This window comes from Hevea brasiliensis, chromosome 16 (genome assembly GCF_030052815.1).
Source record: "Hevea brasiliensis isolate MT/VB/25A 57/8 chromosome 16, ASM3005281v1, whole genome shotgun sequence".
Taxonomy (NCBI): domain Eukaryota; kingdom Viridiplantae; phylum Streptophyta; class Magnoliopsida; order Malpighiales; family Euphorbiaceae; genus Hevea; species Hevea brasiliensis.
The window spans coordinates 45,487,315-45,505,511 of NC_079508.1; the positions used below are offsets into that span (position 1 = coordinate 45,487,315).

General features: G+C 29.5%; 1 protein-coding gene and 1 pseudogene across 2 annotated transcripts; both read left to right on the forward strand.

Moving 5' to 3' along the window:
- Positions 1–4,378: 4,378 nt before the first annotated feature.
- Positions 4,379–8,451, forward strand: LOC110636956 (G-type lectin S-receptor-like serine/threonine-protein kinase LECRK3). Of its 2 annotated transcripts, none has more exons than XM_058138672.1 (3): positions 4,379–4,601; positions 5,415–5,878; positions 5,975–8,451. In XM_058138672.1, the coding sequence occupies exons 2-3, from the start codon at positions 5,497–5,499 to the stop codon at positions 7,870–7,872; spliced, it is 2,280 nt and encodes a 759-aa protein (XP_057994655.1). In that variant the 5' UTR covers positions 4,379–4,601; positions 5,415–5,496; the 3' UTR covers positions 7,873–8,451. The 2 variants fall into 2 exon arrangements, with proteins under 2 accessions (XP_057994655.1, XP_057994656.1); XM_058138673.1 differs by having other exon boundaries at positions 5,675–5,878.
- A 5,413-nt stretch (positions 8,452–13,864) lies between these two features.
- On the forward strand, positions 13,865–14,897 carry LOC131174635 (G-type lectin S-receptor-like serine/threonine-protein kinase LECRK4; annotated as a pseudogene).
- The last annotated feature ends 3,300 nt before the right edge of the window (positions 14,898–18,197 follow it).

Consider the following 18,197-nt stretch of genomic DNA (forward strand, 5'->3'; position numbering starts at 1 on the left):
AAACAAAGATAACATCCCAATTAGCATTAATAGAAGTTTTCAATACAAACATGGAAGAAAAAAATCTTCCCTATGAATGACAGTTAAGTCACAGCAATCTTCCAAGCAACACAGATACCCCCCGATAAACCTCTAGGGTCGACAATTGTAAAATCAAAAAAACTACATCTTCTAAGCTATTTCTTCACAAAATAGGAATTATTTTTGGTTTCCATTAGAAAGACCACATCTGGGGAATTGGCAATACATATCCCATTTAAATGGTGGAATGTCAGGGGGTTCCCTAAACCCTGACAGTTTCAACTCAGTATCTTCATTTATCTGGGTGGGGCCACTTCTGGCTGGTTACCTCCCCCATTTCAGAATAAGAGACAGATGTGCAGAACTTTTTGTTGGCACTAGGTTGATTATCTTCTCCCCTACCTTGTTTTTCCAGAGAGACCAAAGAACTACCTTGCTGCCGTTCATCGACAGTCGCTATATCATCACCTTTCGGTTCATGAAAGAAATCCAAAAAATAAGTTCATGACTTAATATGAATGGAAGGAAATTTCATATATTTTACTCCATTTTGAATTCAATCATATCATAACTTTTGTTGAAAAGAAGAATAGCAAGTAAAAGTAAATGTTTTCTTAAAAAAAATAAAAATAAAAAGCAAGTATTTGAATTCCATGGAAATGAAATTTCTCAGAATTTGCCTTTGGTGACACTTCCATGTCCTAGTCTATGATTTGGAAAATATAAATTCATTCAAAGTCTTCTTTGACTTGAGCAATATGATCTATACATTGAATCATACAAATTCACACACACTCTACACATTAATGTATTGAATAGTAATTAATGGAGATAAAGTTTTCTGTTCTTAATAATTTTATCATAAAATTGATAAATCTTAGGTAGTGTTTGATATAAATGAATTCTACAAAATTTTATGAAATTCATTTGTAAAACTAAAATTTTAGTGTTTAGTTTAAATGAAAATTCATTTAGAATTCTTATTAATTAATTTCATAAAATTTATTATAAGTAAACCAAATTACATCAAAATTGATAGAATTTACAATTAAATTTAAAACTTAAAATTATATATATTTCAAGTAACAAAATTATTTTCTTGTTATATGTCATTTTATTTTATTTTATTTATTCCAAACACAAAATTCATTTCATTTGAAATGAATTTCATATTTAATACAAAATATATCAAACAAAGAAATTTATTCGTAAATGAATTCTATAAATCAAATGAATTTTATCATAAAAATTGAATCTAAGAGAGTATTATTATTAATAGTTAAAAATAAACTCAAATTCAATATTTATTATTATTTTTTTAAATTTTAAAGGAGGAAATTTTAATTTAAATATTAGTGATATAGAGTACAGACAAGCATGTAATTTTGAACTATTCTATGACCATAAGCATGCTGAATGCTTAAATATGTTGCGTTTGTACTGCTAATGTTTCATAAATTCTTCAATTTTCATATCCCATTCAGAATATTTAATAAGTAAGAATTAACACAAAGGTATCTCGAATTAAGTTAGCTAAAGATATATTACTCATTTGACAGGGATTAAGTCTAAATCTCTACTCTTTTAATCTCTTAAAAAAAAGCACAAAAATATCTCTAATAATAAAATTAAAAATTAAAAAAATCATTCCCTGCAATAAAAAAACAAAATTGTTGGAAAAAGAGTTACCATCTATAATTTTATGGGCATTCTTTTTTATTATTAGTATGATATGATTCTATTTGTTTCAAAGAAAATAACTTGTATACATAAAATATTTTTTATAAAAATTTTTTATAAGAAAGTATTTTTTATAAAAATATTTTTTATTATGTAATTGTGATATTAAATTAATAGGACATATTTATATCATGCATATATAAGTATTTTTATATCTAAGACTTCGTTTGTTTTATAAAAAATATTTTCCTACATAATATTCTATATTCATATTTTTTAGCGTTTAGGATATTCAGGAAAATGAGTCAACAAAAAATATTTTTCTGATCAAAGGTAAAACTAAGTGGAAGTCATTTTTCATTTTATAGACTTTAATAATCTTATTAAAATATAAAAATACTTATATGTATATGATATAAATTTATACCATTCGTTTAATAGTGCAACCAAATAACGGAAATTTTTTTATTTAAATGACTTATTTTTTCTTTTGATCCTAAAAATATTTTTATTGATTTATTTTTTTAAATATCTTAAACGCTAAAAAATAAAAAAAAATATTTTTAACAAAACAAATGAAATATTAAAAATTATATTTAAACTCCCAATCCAAATTAAATCAATAAAAAAAAATATTTTACAACTTTTACTATTTTTTACGTTAATATCACTCAAATTATTTTCCTTTATTCTCTCTTCTCATTCTTTCAATTTTTTTTTCTCCTCACACCTTAAAATTATGAAAAAAAAACAAAAATAATGCCATATTCTATTTTACTTTATTTTAAAAAGGGATCAATCATTAAATAAATTTGTTCACCACTTTATAAATTTATCAATTGAATTGATTTAATTTAATAGTATATTAAATTAAAATTTAATCTACAAAAAATTTTAAAAAATAAAAATAAATAAATTGAAAATAAATTATAAATATCGTATCTAAATTTAAAAATATCTAACAATACAATACATAAATTTAATTTACAACATAAAATTTCTCAATTTTTATATTTTAATAAAATTATTACAATTTAAAAAATAAATTTCTCTTTTAAAAATAAAAAATAAAAAATAATTTAATTTTTTATATATAAAAAATATTTTTTTAATCTATTATATTGAGTGTCCTAAATGCAACAAAATAAAAAAACGAAACAAACGGAGCATTAATTATTTCACTGTTTCCATTCTCAATTATTTGTAAATTTAGAAAAAAGATACGTTTCTTAATAAAATTATAATAATATTTAATTATAATTAATGTAAAGTTTCAAAAGATCAGATAGATTTTAAAGAATTAATACATTTATAAATGAATTCACTCTAAATTTTTCGCCAAGAATATGCATAAATTCATTTCTCCAGAATTTACATTATTTAACCTTTTATTTATAATTTTTTATGTTATTAAATTCTTTATATTTAATATTATATTAATAATTTAATTATTATTTTAATGGGTAAAACTCAAAAAAAAAAAAAACTTTTGATTTTTAAAGAGAGAAGTCGTTATCTCTTATTTTTATATTATTTTTCTTTTACTAATAGCTTTCTTTTTAATAAATTTTTTAAATAAATGAAGCCTAAGTTTAAAAATGGCTGATACTAATTATCAGGCTAATAGTTCATTAATAATTCAATAATGAAGAATCACATATGATCTTAACATTTAAATCTTGATAATCTATTATTCTTTTTAAATGTATTAATTTATTACAAATTCACAAATTTTAAAATTATAATTTGTAAAAATTAAATTTTATTTAAAGATATAAATAGTTCTATTTTTTCCAAAATTTTTTTACATGCTTCAAATATGAAATTTATGAAATTAATATTACTATATAATTAGGAAAAAAAAAATCCCATTAGTTGGAAAAAAAATGAATATGAGCTTTTCTCTTTCCTTGCAAAAACAAGAAAGGGATTGGTGTCCTATTTTCCATTTGTAATCATATATAATTTAGTGTAAAAAGAAAACTCTAAAAAAAAAAAAACTAATTATGTAATGCCCCTCTTGGATTTAGATGGTATCGTCTGCTTTGATCAACTGAATCTCACGACTTTGTCCCTTCGACCTTTTCTTTAATGTCTAAAAGCACGTTATTCAAGTTAAAAATTTATCACCTTATATGGCTATTCACTTTATCCTTTCTTTTCGACGTGGGACTCGGTTCATTTCTGTTCCCTCGCCAATAAGTCATGTCCTCTCAGAAGATCACTCTCAACCGGGTGCAGATGTTACAATTTAATTTTTATATTTTAATAAAATTAATTATTTAATTTATTTATTTTTAAAAGTATAAATTTTTTATTTTTTAATTCCTTGTCGATTATTTTAGAGCAACTTTTGTTAATAAAAGTTAGTAAAATGAGAGATAATATTTACATTATTAAAATTGCAAATTATATCATTTCAATTACAATAATTAAGTTGAACAAAAAAAAACTTTGAATAGGGTCTAAAATAGAAAATTAAATAGCATATTTTTTAAAATAAAATATTAAATAATTAATTTATTTAAAATATAAAAAATTAAATAATAGTTTTTAAAAAATAAAAAATAAAAAAATAACCCACCAATGCCTGGTTTGACTGTCCGTCCACAGTCAACTCCAGTCTCTACACGCCAATCAGAAGACATTATTTTCACATTCCCAATTAAAATCTCTCTCCAAATCTAATCCTTTTTCTATTCTCATCACCCTCCTCTTCTTCTTTCCACTGCTCAGCTTCATTTCTTCTTCTGTTCTGTGTTCTGTCTTCTTGTTCCTTCCACCTGAAACTCAAACAGACAAATAGTTCATTTTGTTTGTTTAATTATATTTATATGCTTCCTCTTATATAGAAAAAGGAGTTCGAGAAAACTCACCAAAGCTCAAGCTAAAATGACAAGGTATGTGGAGGCCTCTGTGTTTTTGTCTCTGTTCTTGTTCTTGTACTATTTTACTGTATAAAATTTTAAAAATTTTATATTATATTTTTAAATTCAAAAACGATTTTATTTCAATCTTTAAAATTTTCATGGATGGCTATTTTAATAATTAAGACATTAAAAAAAAAAAATTTACACAAATATCAGTAAGCCATTCTATTGCAATCTTATTCTTTATATTCATTTTCAATTTATTTTTATTATTCATATTTTATTTCTTTTATATTTTCACAATTCTTTTTCCTTTAAATATTTTAAAAAAAATTAAATATAAATATATAAAACACTATATATAGCCATATCTTCATTCAAATTAAATAATATATTAATATTATGCCTGTGCAATGCGCAAGCAAAAGCTTCATTCTTTAATAATGTGAGACTTCTCCCTTCTCCCTTCTCCCACCTCCCAACAATAACAAAGACAATTATGATGTCCTCATAATTCAAATTGACTGCAAAGTAAATCTTATACAAATGTTGTCAATCCTTTAGAAAACAATTGCTGTCACAATTACATAGACAAAAAATATTGTATTTGGAAAAATACGGCATTTACTAGTGAAGCCATTTAGCATATTTGTATCTATCAAGAAGAAAAACAACAAGCACAAACTTACACTTGAATGTTATCAAATTATTTTCTACTTGAAGTTAGACTACTCAAAGTTCAAATTAGTTTTTCAAAGATAGAATTTTGCCTTTGTTGACTTAGAATTTTGCATGGCGAACGTGAATCATTAATATTTTATTTGATTCCTTCTGCATATATAGGAATTGAAGTAAAAGGATCAACTGTGCCTTTAGAAGTACGAGTCAAGGGTCCTAACAAGTTTAACATTGAAAAATTGATGCAATGTTCCTGTTTCTTCTTCTTCTTCTTTCAAGTCCAAGTTCCATATTTTCCCGCACTGCAACAGCTCAACAAATAAATTCCAATGTTAGCCTAGGTTCTTTTCTCACTCCGACTAACAACTCATATTGGCCCTCTCATTCTGGCCATTTTGCCTTTGGTTTTTATCCAAATGGAGAAGGTTTTGCAATTGGGATTTGGTTTGCGAAAAGTCAACAGAAAACTATCACATGGACAGCAAACCGGGATGACCCACCATTGCCAAAGGATGTGATCTTGATCTTGAGCAGTGATGGCAGGCTTATTTTGCAGCGGGAACATGGCCAGCAGATACCTTTCGCAAACACGTCTCAGCCTGCTTCCTCTGCCTCCATGCTCGACTCTGGTAACTTTGTACTCTATGATTCAGATTCAAGGATTATATGACAGACTTTTCGTGCTCCAACAGACACCATTTTACCGGGACAAAGCCTTTTGGCAGGGGAAGAGCTGGTGTCTAGCATCTCCAACACAAATCATACAACTGGAAGATTTCGACTCAAGATGCAAAGAGATGGAGAGCTGGCAATGTATCCTACGCAATATGCAGCAGGAGACGATTCTCTTTACTGGAATACAGCTACATATACTGCTGGAGATAATGTGAGTCTGAATCTTGATACTGATGGCAAGCTATACCTGTTAAATGCCACAGGCTTTAATATACGAACTCTAAATGATGGGCAAACTGTGTTTGGTAATCCCATTTATCGTTTAACAATCGATGCAGATGGATTATTTCGATTATATTCATATAATTTGGATCAAAATGGTACTTGGTTGGTTGCATATCAAGATAGTGAGAATAAGTGCCTTCCCAAAGGCTTATGCGGCTTGAATTCATATTGTATTCCTCTAGACCAAAACACCAAATGTACTTGTCCTCTTGGTTTTGATTTCATTAACCCTGGTCAGGAGAATTTGGGCTGCAAGCGAAAATCCAGTGTAGATGATTGTGTGAGCACTAATTATACTATTCTGGAATTGGAAAGTATCACATGGGAATCTGACTCAGATTCTGTTGTCCGATCTAGCAACAAAACTGAGTGCAGAGATGAATGTTTAAGAGACTGTAATTGTGAAGCTGCCTTATTTGATAACCAAGAGTGCAAAAAACAAAAGCTTCCATTGCGATTTGGGAGAACGAACAACGATGGTGAAACAATGGTAACTCTTATCAAGATTAGCAATGGAGAAATGGGGGGCAAGGAAAGACCAAGAGAGATGCCAAACACGAATGATTCCTCAATTATGATTCCTAAGAATAACAAGAGTGGGCTACAAATTGGTATTTTAGTTGCTGGTGCTACAAGTTCAACTTTTGGGCTCATTATTCTAGCAATTTCTGTTGCTCTTATTTTCAAACACCGTGTTTCTATATTCAAAGTACTCTCTAACAAGGCAAATGGAGAATTTGTTGAGGATTTCAATCTAAGATCATTTACCTATGAAGAACTTGAGAAGGCAACCAATGGCTTCAATGAAAGGTTGGGAAGGGGAGCTTTTGGGACTGTTTTCAAGGGAGCTTTGATGAATGGGAAGGTCATTGCTGTAAAAAGACTGGACAAAGTGGCTAGTGAAGGAGAGTTGGAATTTCAGAATGAAATGAGGTCAATAGGTAGAACTCAGCATAGAAATCTTGTCCGCCTGCTTGGTTACTGCCATGAAAAATCCAACATACTTCTTGTTTATGAGTACATGAGCAATGGATCACTTGCGAACTTTCTCTTCAAATCTGAAACAAAGCCAAGTTGGAAAGAAAGAGTTCAAATTGCTTTAGACATAGCTAGAGGCATCCATTATCTGCATGAGGAATGTGAGACCCAAATCATCCATTGTGACATAAATCCTAATAATATATTGATGGACGAACATCAGCGTGCAAGAATTTCAGACTTTGGGTTGGCAAAGCTGTTGATGCCAAACCAAAGCAGGACACTTACAGGGGTCAGGGGAACTAGGGGATATGTTTCCCCAGAATGGTATAAGAACCAACCCATTACTGTGAAAGCAGATGTCTACAGCTTTGGGATTATGTTCTTGGAGATCATATGTTGCAGGAGGAGTGTGAGTATGGATGTTCCAGATGATGAAGCTATTCTTGCAGAATGGGTTTACAGCTGTTTTAAGGCCAATGAGCTGCTTAAGCTATTTAGTGCAGAAGAAGTGGCAGAAGAAGTGGATGAACAAGCCTTGCAAAGAATGGTTTGCATTGGACTGTGGTGTATTCAAGAAGAGCCATCACTTCGTCCTTCAATGAGGAAGGTGATTTTGATGTTGGAAGGTACCATTGAAATACCTTTTCCTCCTAGCCCTGCTTCTTTTAGCAGTGTGGTCTAAATCATGTGCCTTGCTTTCTTCAAAGACTGTAAAAATGTATCTGTGGGCATAAATGATACACACACACACACACACACCACATAGCTCCAAACATACTTGCTGCTTTTTCTTCTTCAAAATGCTATAATCTAAGCTATGTTATTCTAAGATTGTCTTGAAGGCCCTTTTTTTTTTTCAATTCAATTATAGTACTCGGCTTCTATCTGTTTCCATCTGAAATTAAAATTGATATACTACCAGACTTAATTGCCTGCGGGAATACAATGAAATACATGTTTTAATGAAATCAAATCCTTGAATAAAATTATCAGAAACAAATTGTATTTGAGTTAAAACAAGTAGAAATGAGCTGTAAAAACAAATTGTATTGTTTTTGTTTAAAGAACAAATGAAAATTGTTAACTAAAGATTGAAGTAGAATTCCCTGATTTTGTTAGCATCGGTTGAGAGAATGTTTATTTTGTTCTCTTCCGTTTTGTAAAAGACCTGAAGAGGACTTTTATTCAAATTAAATATAGATATATATTAATTTTATTCAAATTTTTATATTAAATATTAATAAACTAAAAGGTCTGTATACCCTTATTTTGTGATAAGTACGTGCATTGAGGAGGTCGAAAATCCGATGATGAAAAATTATCTGACTGTAAGATGTAATTGGAGGCATTGAGTTGAATTATTAATTCCGTAACATGATCTTGAATAATAATAATAATAATAATAATAATAATAATAATAATAATAATAATAATAATAATAATAATAATAATAAAGTTTTTGAGGAAATTAATTTAATTAAATTTAAATAAAATTTTGTTTTATTTAAATTTAATATGGATAGTTCTTAAATGGATCTAATTAAGTTTAATTGGGGCTTCATAAGTCTAAGAAAGTCTAATTAGGAATTTTAAATGGGATCCATTTAATTTATTTTATGAAAATTAAAATAATAAAATATCTCTCTCCTCCTTGGCCTCAGTCGCTTCCTCACTTCCTATTTGTGTCACCCCTTTCCCTCTCTTTCTATTGGTTGGAACACCTCACCCAAATTACAGTCTCACCCAAATTGCTCAATCATAATTGTTTAAGTTATCTGAATATTATCACACCAGTACTCCAAACCCTACCATACCTATTCCTCACTCCCTATTGGTGCCTTCCATTTTTTTCTGTCTTCCTATTTGTTGAAACACTTCACCCATATCCCAGTCTTATTCGAATTCTGCAATCATAGTTGTTTAAGTTATCTAAACTTTATCACCCTAGGGACAGAAAATTCAGAGCTATTTAGATATATTTTAGAGATATAGAAAATTTAGAGATATTCAAGACTCTTTGAGTTCTTCCTTTTTTTTTTTTTCTTCAAGAAGATTTTCATACAAGATTTCTGGAAGATCAGTTTTTATTATTTTCTTCAAGATCTATGCCACGCAATTTTTTAATTTTATGTTCTTTGTTTTCAATTTATCTTGTATGTTCATATAGATTATGTAATCATGTTTAATTTGAGGGGATCTACATATTCAGTTTTTGGTCTCTCATGTTTTTATTATTTTTTGTTATTTTTTGAATGTGTAAAAATTTTAGGAAAATTATATTCCTATTCTTCATGAAATTCTATTAATTTTAGGCTCAAGAATCACTGAAAAAGTATTTGTATTTTGTAAGTTATGACTATTTGAAATTAGGATTCCTGTAAAATTCAATTTGCAGGATACCCTATTTGTAGAGCCCATATCTCTCTTGTTTCTTAATATTTTTGTGTAAATCTAGTGTCTAAAATTAATTTCAGAATCTTATGAATCTTTTTCAATTGGTTTAGCTTTCATATCTGTTGTGGTTAATGAGTTATGAATTTTACAAAAAAGTAGTACGATTCTATCACTTAGAAAAGTTACGATTTATGTAAACCATTCAGCTAGGGTTTTGTTTGATGTATAAATTTTATGACCTTGTATGATATGTAGGCTGTTTTCTGTAATTTTTTTATGATTTTTAGGCATGTCTAACTATTTTAAAAAAAATCAAATTTCTTGCTACCGTCAATCTGCCAGAATTTGGAAATTGTATATTTGTGCATGTTCTTGTATTTTCTTGGGTTTTAATTGATATTTGATCTATTTTTCTGTGTTCTTTTAATTCAAGAAGTGTTATGAAGTATTTGGATCGTGTTAGAAGACTTAGACCATTAGATAATTGTAACTAATTAGGAATATTAACCTTTAGGAGATTAGAGTTAGAATCCATTGTAAATTGTTATTAATATTTTCTTATTTGCTTTATTTCTTTTATTTTCTTTAGTTTCTTTATTTTTTTATTACAAAAAAAATTGGAAAGTAGCCCTAAGGTAAGTACCAAAGAGGGCATTTGCGTGGAGCTTATGTGGTGCTAAACGAGAGTCACCAGGAATATCATTGCCATATTAGAAGAGAAGACCCTTTTTTAAGGATAGCTTGCCCCAATGACAACTGCAATTACTAACAAGTAAGTAATCCTAAATTTCTAGAATAACTATTTGCATGAAATTGTAGTAATAATAGAATTTTTATTTTGTAAATTAAAATTAACTTTATTTTTAATTTAACTGACTTTTACATGTAATTAATTTAAATAAATACTTTGTAAATTAAAATTAATCTTGTTTGTGAATTTAACTAACCTTAGCATGTAAACTAAATTTAATTTAATACTTGCTAATTGCAAAATAAATTTGCATGTTAGAAATTTTTATTAGGTTGTGATTATTTATGCCTTATGCGATATTAGAATAAATTACACATGTACATAATTAATTTAGTTTAATTATCCTTAGGGTAACTTGGTGAAAAATTAATTAATTAGGTTAAATATAAATCTAGGGTTATTTGAAATTGAATTTGTTTGTAAATTAAATTGTCAATAATAAATTAATTTTAGTCATCTGGTAAATATCATTTAAATAATTAGCAACCCCGTAGATAGGAATTACTTGTGCATGAAAATTATTTATAAACAACAACCCTTTTGTGAATTACTTACGTGTGTAGGATTAGAATTACATTTTTAGGATAAAGTTTAATAAATGAATAATAAACAAACTTCTAGAAATATTAGTAGAGGACTGGCACTCGAATTAACGAGGTTAGACTAGGCGTAAGAGATGCCTAACACCTTCCCCTTACATACCCACTATCCTGAACCTTGACATTGCTATGGTAATGACGGTTGTGGAAACTTTGCAAGGAGTAAGTTGCCATCCATGACCCTCGGAAGAAACACTGAATATGTCCCGGTTTTTACCTGGGTGGCGACTCCTATTTATCTATGCCTTCGTGGCATAAATCCTTAGTACCGTGGTAGTATTATGGGAAGACAGTACTTACTAGTGGTTTGATTCTATTAGGATTGTATGAAGTGCATGTCTAGAAAATGCTGTCTAAGGAGGTGGTACTTAAGTGAAACTATTGACTCTACTATCTTTCCTTGGCATTACCTGGTGCATTTTATATAATTCTAGTGGATCATATTTTGCCTCATGTTCCCTCCTACAAGGTCACATATTAATTAGTGGTGTAAATAAGATTAATGAAATTTATTTAATATACACATATGAATTATTATTAATAATAAAAAAATTTATTACTTTTTTTACAATTATAATTAACAAATATAAATGTATATTAATTTTATTTAAATTTTTATGTTAAGTATAAGAAAACTAAAAGGTCACTCATTAGTTAGTGATAATAAAAAGACTAATATATTTTATTTAATTTATTATTAACATATTAAAAATTAATTATTATTAATGATATTTTTCTTTTGCAATTACAATTCGTATGCATATATATTTTGATGGCATTTCATTGTAAATAAACAAAACTATGATTACTAAAAGTTGCAGAATTACATGCAAACAAAAGCTCAAAAAACAAACATAAATAGAAAGAAATAACTCATTTACAACCAACCTTGTTCTATGAAGACCGAGGGTCCAAAATCAGTGGCTTTTAGTGGAGAATCCTCTGTTTTACTCACAAGCTAGACATTTTCAAGCTTCAATTCCCTAAGCGTAACCCCATAAATGACATACATAAACCATATTCACAATCTGCTTCATAATTGTCTGCGCTTCACGCTCTGAGTTGCTCTCTTTGGTTAATATGATCGAAGAGCTCCCCACCAGAGCACCACAACTCCATCAAATGCAGATTTTGACTATCTTCATAAGCACCCTTGAATTCCTTAATATTGGGTTGCCCAGTTATACTATCAAAATCTATTGCCTAAAATCTTCAACGTTATGAGCCAAGGAATAAAAAACTGATTCTCTTGGAAAGTCACATATTAATTATTAGTAATACTAATATTAATAAATTTTATTTAATATATATTAATTATTAAAATAATAAAAATAACAAAAATGTTAAACATTAAGAAACTAAAAAGTCACTTATTACATAATAGTAATAATAAAATAAGGGTAAAATTGGCAAATGAAAAAAATGTAATAGAATGCCACTTGTCACTTTTTGGTGAGCCTATTTTAGAGACCAATTTTATTATATTTATATAGATAAGTAGAATTCTATCTGCATTTGAACTTTCTTTTTCCTCCCTTAAATAATGAGGAGAATTAAGCCTAGAAAGGGCAAAGGAGCAGACTAAGAATAGTTCAATTTTGAGAAACATTCTTCAGGATTGATGCAAGTGAAATGATTTGCTTTATGACTGGATAATAGAGTATATAATACATCCACTTGAATCCCTTCTATGCATTATGCATATGAAAAGCAATATGCACACCAACTTCAAGTAGTGCTAATGGTTTACAAAACATTCACATCTTGTCCAGTTGGTGGGCAACATGTTGCATATTTTCAGATGTTTTGAAGTCAAAAGTTTTAAGACCAAACACTCTTTTTTTCTTCCCTTTCACATGCTGAGAAATTAAAATAAAAGGTTTAATTAATTATCTCTGTCTAGTTAAGGGACATAATCACAAAATTTAGAAGTGCTGTAACCTCAAAATTTGTGGCAATGTTCCTAATTTTTCTATTTTTGCGTTCAATATCTTGTGAAGCAACAGCTCAACAAAGTATCATCAGCCTAGGTTCATCTCTCATTCCCACTAATATCTCTTATTGGTTCTCAGAGTCTGGCCATTTCTTCTTTGGTTTTTATCCACAAGGGGATGGCTTTGCTATAGGCATATGGTTGCCAAGAATCCAGCAGAGAACTGTCATATGGACAGCTAACCGTGATGAGCCTCCTCTGTCTAGAAATGCTACTTTGGATCTTAAATATTGAAGGTAAGCTCATCCTGCAGCAGCAGGGAAGTGAACCGAAATTCATTGCAAAAATTCAGAAGCCTGCTTCCTACGCTCCCATGCTCAATTTTGGTAATTTTGTACTCCATGATTCGGAGTCTAAGATCATATGGCAGACTTTTGATGCTCCCACAGACACAATTTTACTAGGACAGAGTCTAGTGGCTAGGGAACATCTGGTGTGTAGCATCTCCAACACAAGTCATATGAGTGGAAGATTTGCACTCAAGATGCCAAGGAATGGAAATCTGGAAATGTTCGCACTGGAATATCCAGTTCGAAGAGATTACTTCTACTGGAGATCGTGTACAAGAAATGCTAGAGGTAATGTGTTGCTGAATCTTGATACTAATGATCTACTGTACCTGTTGGATACTAATGGCAATAATATAAGGAATCTAAGTGATAGCAGAACCATATTTGGTCAAGCCTTGTATCGTGCAACAATTGATGCAGATGGAATATTCCGATTGTATTCACACAATTTGGATCGATACAGCTATTGGTAAATGGAATGGCAGTCATCTGATAACAAGTGCAATCCCACTGGCTTGTGTGGTTCAAATGCATACTGTACTCTGGTGGATCAGGTCACTGCATGTGCTTGTCCTCCTGGTTTTGATTTTATTGATGAAAGCTAGAAGAATTTGGGGTGCCAACCGACTTCCAATGCAGATGATTGCATGCATATTAAAGAAAGTAGTCAGGCTTTTGATGAATTGGAAGGCATATCATGGGAAGCTGAACCATATTCTACTCTTCCGTCTAGTACAAAAGAAGCTTGCAGAAAGGAGTGCTTAAAAGAATGTTATTGTGAAGCTGCAGTATGTAAGAATCAAGAGTGCAAAAAGCATAAGCTTCCTCTGAGATTTGGGAAAATCGAACAACATAAATCAGTGGCGACTTATATTAAGATGAGAATGGGAGAATTCGGAGGCAAAGAAAGAGGAACAGAGCCAAAAGCTAGGAATGATTCATCAACAAAGAACAAGAATGAGCTGCATATTGGTATTCTAATTACTGGTGTTTCATGTTTAAGTGTTGGGTTAATTGTCATAGCAATATCAGCCGCCCTTATTTTCAGACACCGTGCTCGGGAATGCAAGGCAATCTCCAATGAAGCCAGCGAAGGATTGGTTATTGATGTCACTCTAAGATTATTTACATATGAGGATCTTGAAAGAACTATCAATGGCTTCAAGGAGAAGTTGGGAAGACGATCTTTTGGGATAGTTTTCAAGGGAGCCTTGTCGAATGGGCAGACAGCCATTGCTGTTAAGAAACTAGAGAAAGTGATGGCTGAGGGGGTAGTGGAGTTCCAGAATGAGATAAGATCCATAGGTAGAACTCACCATAGAAATCTTTTCCGCCTGTTGGGTTACTACCATGACAAATCCAATGTGCTTCTGGTTTATGAGTACATGAAAAATGGATCTCTTGCTGACTTTCTTTTTAAATCTAAAACAAAGCCTAATTGGGAAGACAAGATTCGAATTGCTAGGGACATAGCTAGAGGCATCCATTACCTACACGAGGAATGCGAGACCCAAATCATCCATTGCGATATAAATCCCAAAAACATACCAATGGATGAACATTGGTGAGCAAAAATTTCAAGACTTTGGATTGGCAAAGCTGCTGATGCCAGACCAAAGCAGAACACTCACAGGAATTAGGGGAACAAGGGGATATGTTGGCCAGAAAAAATTTTTCTAATATATGTATAATAAATATATTCTGATCATTGATTACAACAGGACTCATATGAGATCCACTATGATTAAGAATCATAAGATAATAATCATAAGACAATTATCATACATACAATGATTTTTCGAAATCCTAAGAAATCCAAAACACAAGTTCGTGACTTGATATGAATGGAATGAAATTTCATACATTTTACTTCATTTTGAATTCAATCATATCTAGCACTTTTGTTGAAAAGAAGAATAGCAAGTAAAAGTAAAAGTTTTTTTTTTTTTTTTTTTAAATAAAAATTAAGTATTTGAATTCCATGGAAATGAAATTTCCCAGAATTTGCCTTTGGTCAGACTTCCATGTCCCAGTCTTTGAGTTGGAAAATATAAATTCATGCAAAGTCTTCCTTGACTTGAGCCATATGGTCTATACAATGAATCATAAAAATTCACACCCACTCCACACATTAATGTATTGAATAATAATTAATGGAGACAAGGTTCTCAATTCTTAATAATTTTATCATAAAATTAATAAATCTTATTATTAATATTTAAAAATAAACTCAAATTCAATATTTATTATTATTTTTTAAAATTTTAAAGGAGGAAATTTTAATTTAAATATTGTTGATATAGAGTACAGACAAGCATGTAATTTTGAACTACTCTATGACCATAAGCATGCCAAATGCTTAAATGTGTTATGTTTGTACAGCCAAATCGCAAGAAGAGGTCTGTTTCATAAATTCTTTAATTTTCATATCTCATTCAGAATATTTAATAAGTTAGAATTAACACAGAGATATCTCGAATTAACTTAACTTACTTTAATGGCTAAAGATATATTACTCACTTGATCTATATTAGGTTTAAGTCTCTACTCTTTCGATCTCTCTAAAAAAACACAAAAATATCTCTAATAATAAAATTAAAAATAAAAAAAATCATTCCCTGCAATAAAAAAAAGAAATTGTTGGAAAAAGAGTTATGGTCTATAATTCTATAAGTGTTCTTTTTTATTATTAGTACGGCTTACGACTCCATTTATTTCATAGGAAATAACTTGTGCACGTAAAATATTTTTTACGAAAATTTTTTTATAAGAAAATATTTTTTATGAAAATATTTTCATTAATTAATTATAATGTTAAATTAATGGTATATATTTATGTTATGCATATATAAGTATTTTCATATCTAAACCTCTATTTGTTTCATGAAAAATATTTTTTTATATAGATCCTTAATAAGATTATTAAAGTGCAAAAAATAACTTTCTATTTTTAAGGGATGAAGTCTTTTTTTTTTTAAATGACTTATTTTTCTTTTTGATATGAAAAATATTTTCTATTGACTCATTATTTTGAATATCTTAAACGCTAAAAAAATAAAATAATAAATTTTCTAAAAAAAATTTTCTACAAAATAAACGAAATATTAAAATTATTGTTGTCCCTTGTAACAACACAAGAGGGAGGTGAATTGGGTTCTAATTGCAAAATTAAAGACTAAAAGAAATTTAAACACAAAGAAGAGTAGAGAAAGAATAATGACACAAGAAATTTATAGAGGTTCGGCTATCCCAAGCCTACGTCCTCTCCTCAAAGTTAACTTTTTTGAGTGAAGAATAAATCCCTTACAATCACCACAAGAGTAAACCCTTGCTTTTTTACAAATTCCTTTACACTCAAGAGCTATTTAAAGCTCTATCACACTTAAAATTACAATAAGTGCTCACAATAACCTTAAATGAACTCTCAGAACAAAGAATTTACAACTCAAATATCAAGTTCTCAACATTAACTATGGTAGCTGAAATTCTAGAGAGAGAGAATGAAGAAAATCTTTAGAATACAATAAATTTCCAAACGATTGTTGTTGTAAAAACTTGTTTACAGTCATAAATAGTGCCTATTTATAGTTTTTGCAAGAAAATAGCTGTTGGGGGTGCATTAAATTATTATTTATAAAAATTAAATTTTATTTAATGATATAAATAAGTCTCTATTTTTCCCAAATTTTTTACATGCTTCAAATAAGAAATTTATGAAATTAATATTACTATATAATTAGGAAAAAAAATCCCATTAGTTGGAAAAAACAATTGAATATGAGCTTTTCTCTTTCCCTGCAAAAACTTGGGAGGAAAGAACAAGAAACGGATTGGCGTCCTATTTCCCATTTGTAATCATATATAATTTAGTCAAAAAGAAAACTTCAACAGAATGAAAAGTTGCTATTTAATTTTTATATTTTAATAAAATTAATTATTTAATTTATTTATTTTTTAAAAAATAAAATGTTTTATTTTTTTAATTCCTTGTCGATTATTTTAAAACAACTTTTGTTAGTAAAATGAGACATAATATTTATATTATAGTAAAATGAGAGATAATATTTATATTATTAAAATTACAAATTATATTATTTAAATTACAATAATTAAGTTGAAAAAAAAAACTTTGAGTAGGGTTGTAGAAACTGAGGAAGAATTGCAAAGTAAAACATAGCTAGAAATGAGAGGAAATGGGAAGAGACCTATTTCATATCTGTCAAGAATGACGTTTATATACAAAAAAGTAAGAGAAATATCTACACACGCTAACAGCATGCAAGCTGACGTGTTGGGCAGAAAAAAAATCTCCTAACAGACTCACAGCTCATTCCAGCTTATACCAAAAACATTTCTCTATTTACCTCCTAACAGACTCACAGCTCATTTCAGCTTATACCAAAAACATTTCTCTATTTACAATTGATTCCCGCAACTACACTACAAAAGTTACATATTTACATCCCCCCCTCAAGATGGAGTTGGAGAGAAATCAACCAACCCCATCTTGGACAATAAGAAACTAAATGCTTGATTACAAAGAGGCTTGGTAAACAAATCAGCTAACTGGTGTTTAGAATTAATATGTGCAGTGGAAATGAACCCAGTAGCTAATTTATTTCGAACAATATGGCAATCAATATCAAGATGCTTAGTGCGCTCGTGAAAAAGCAGTTTGCGGCTATGTGAAGAAATGCTGATTATCACAAATAAGAAAGGAATGGGCAAAGCAACAGGAACCTGCAAGTCTTTTAAAATATAAGTAATCCACTGGAGTTCACAAATTGTAGTAGCCATGCTGCGATATTCTGCTTCTGCTGAAGAGCGGCTCACAGTGGTTTGCTTTTTAGATTTCCAGGATATGAGAGAGGACCCCAGAAATATACAATAACCAGAAATTGATTTACGGGTAGTAGGGCATGTTGCCCAATCAGCATCACAGAATGCAGATAACTGGAGAGAGTTGGACTGTGGATAAAA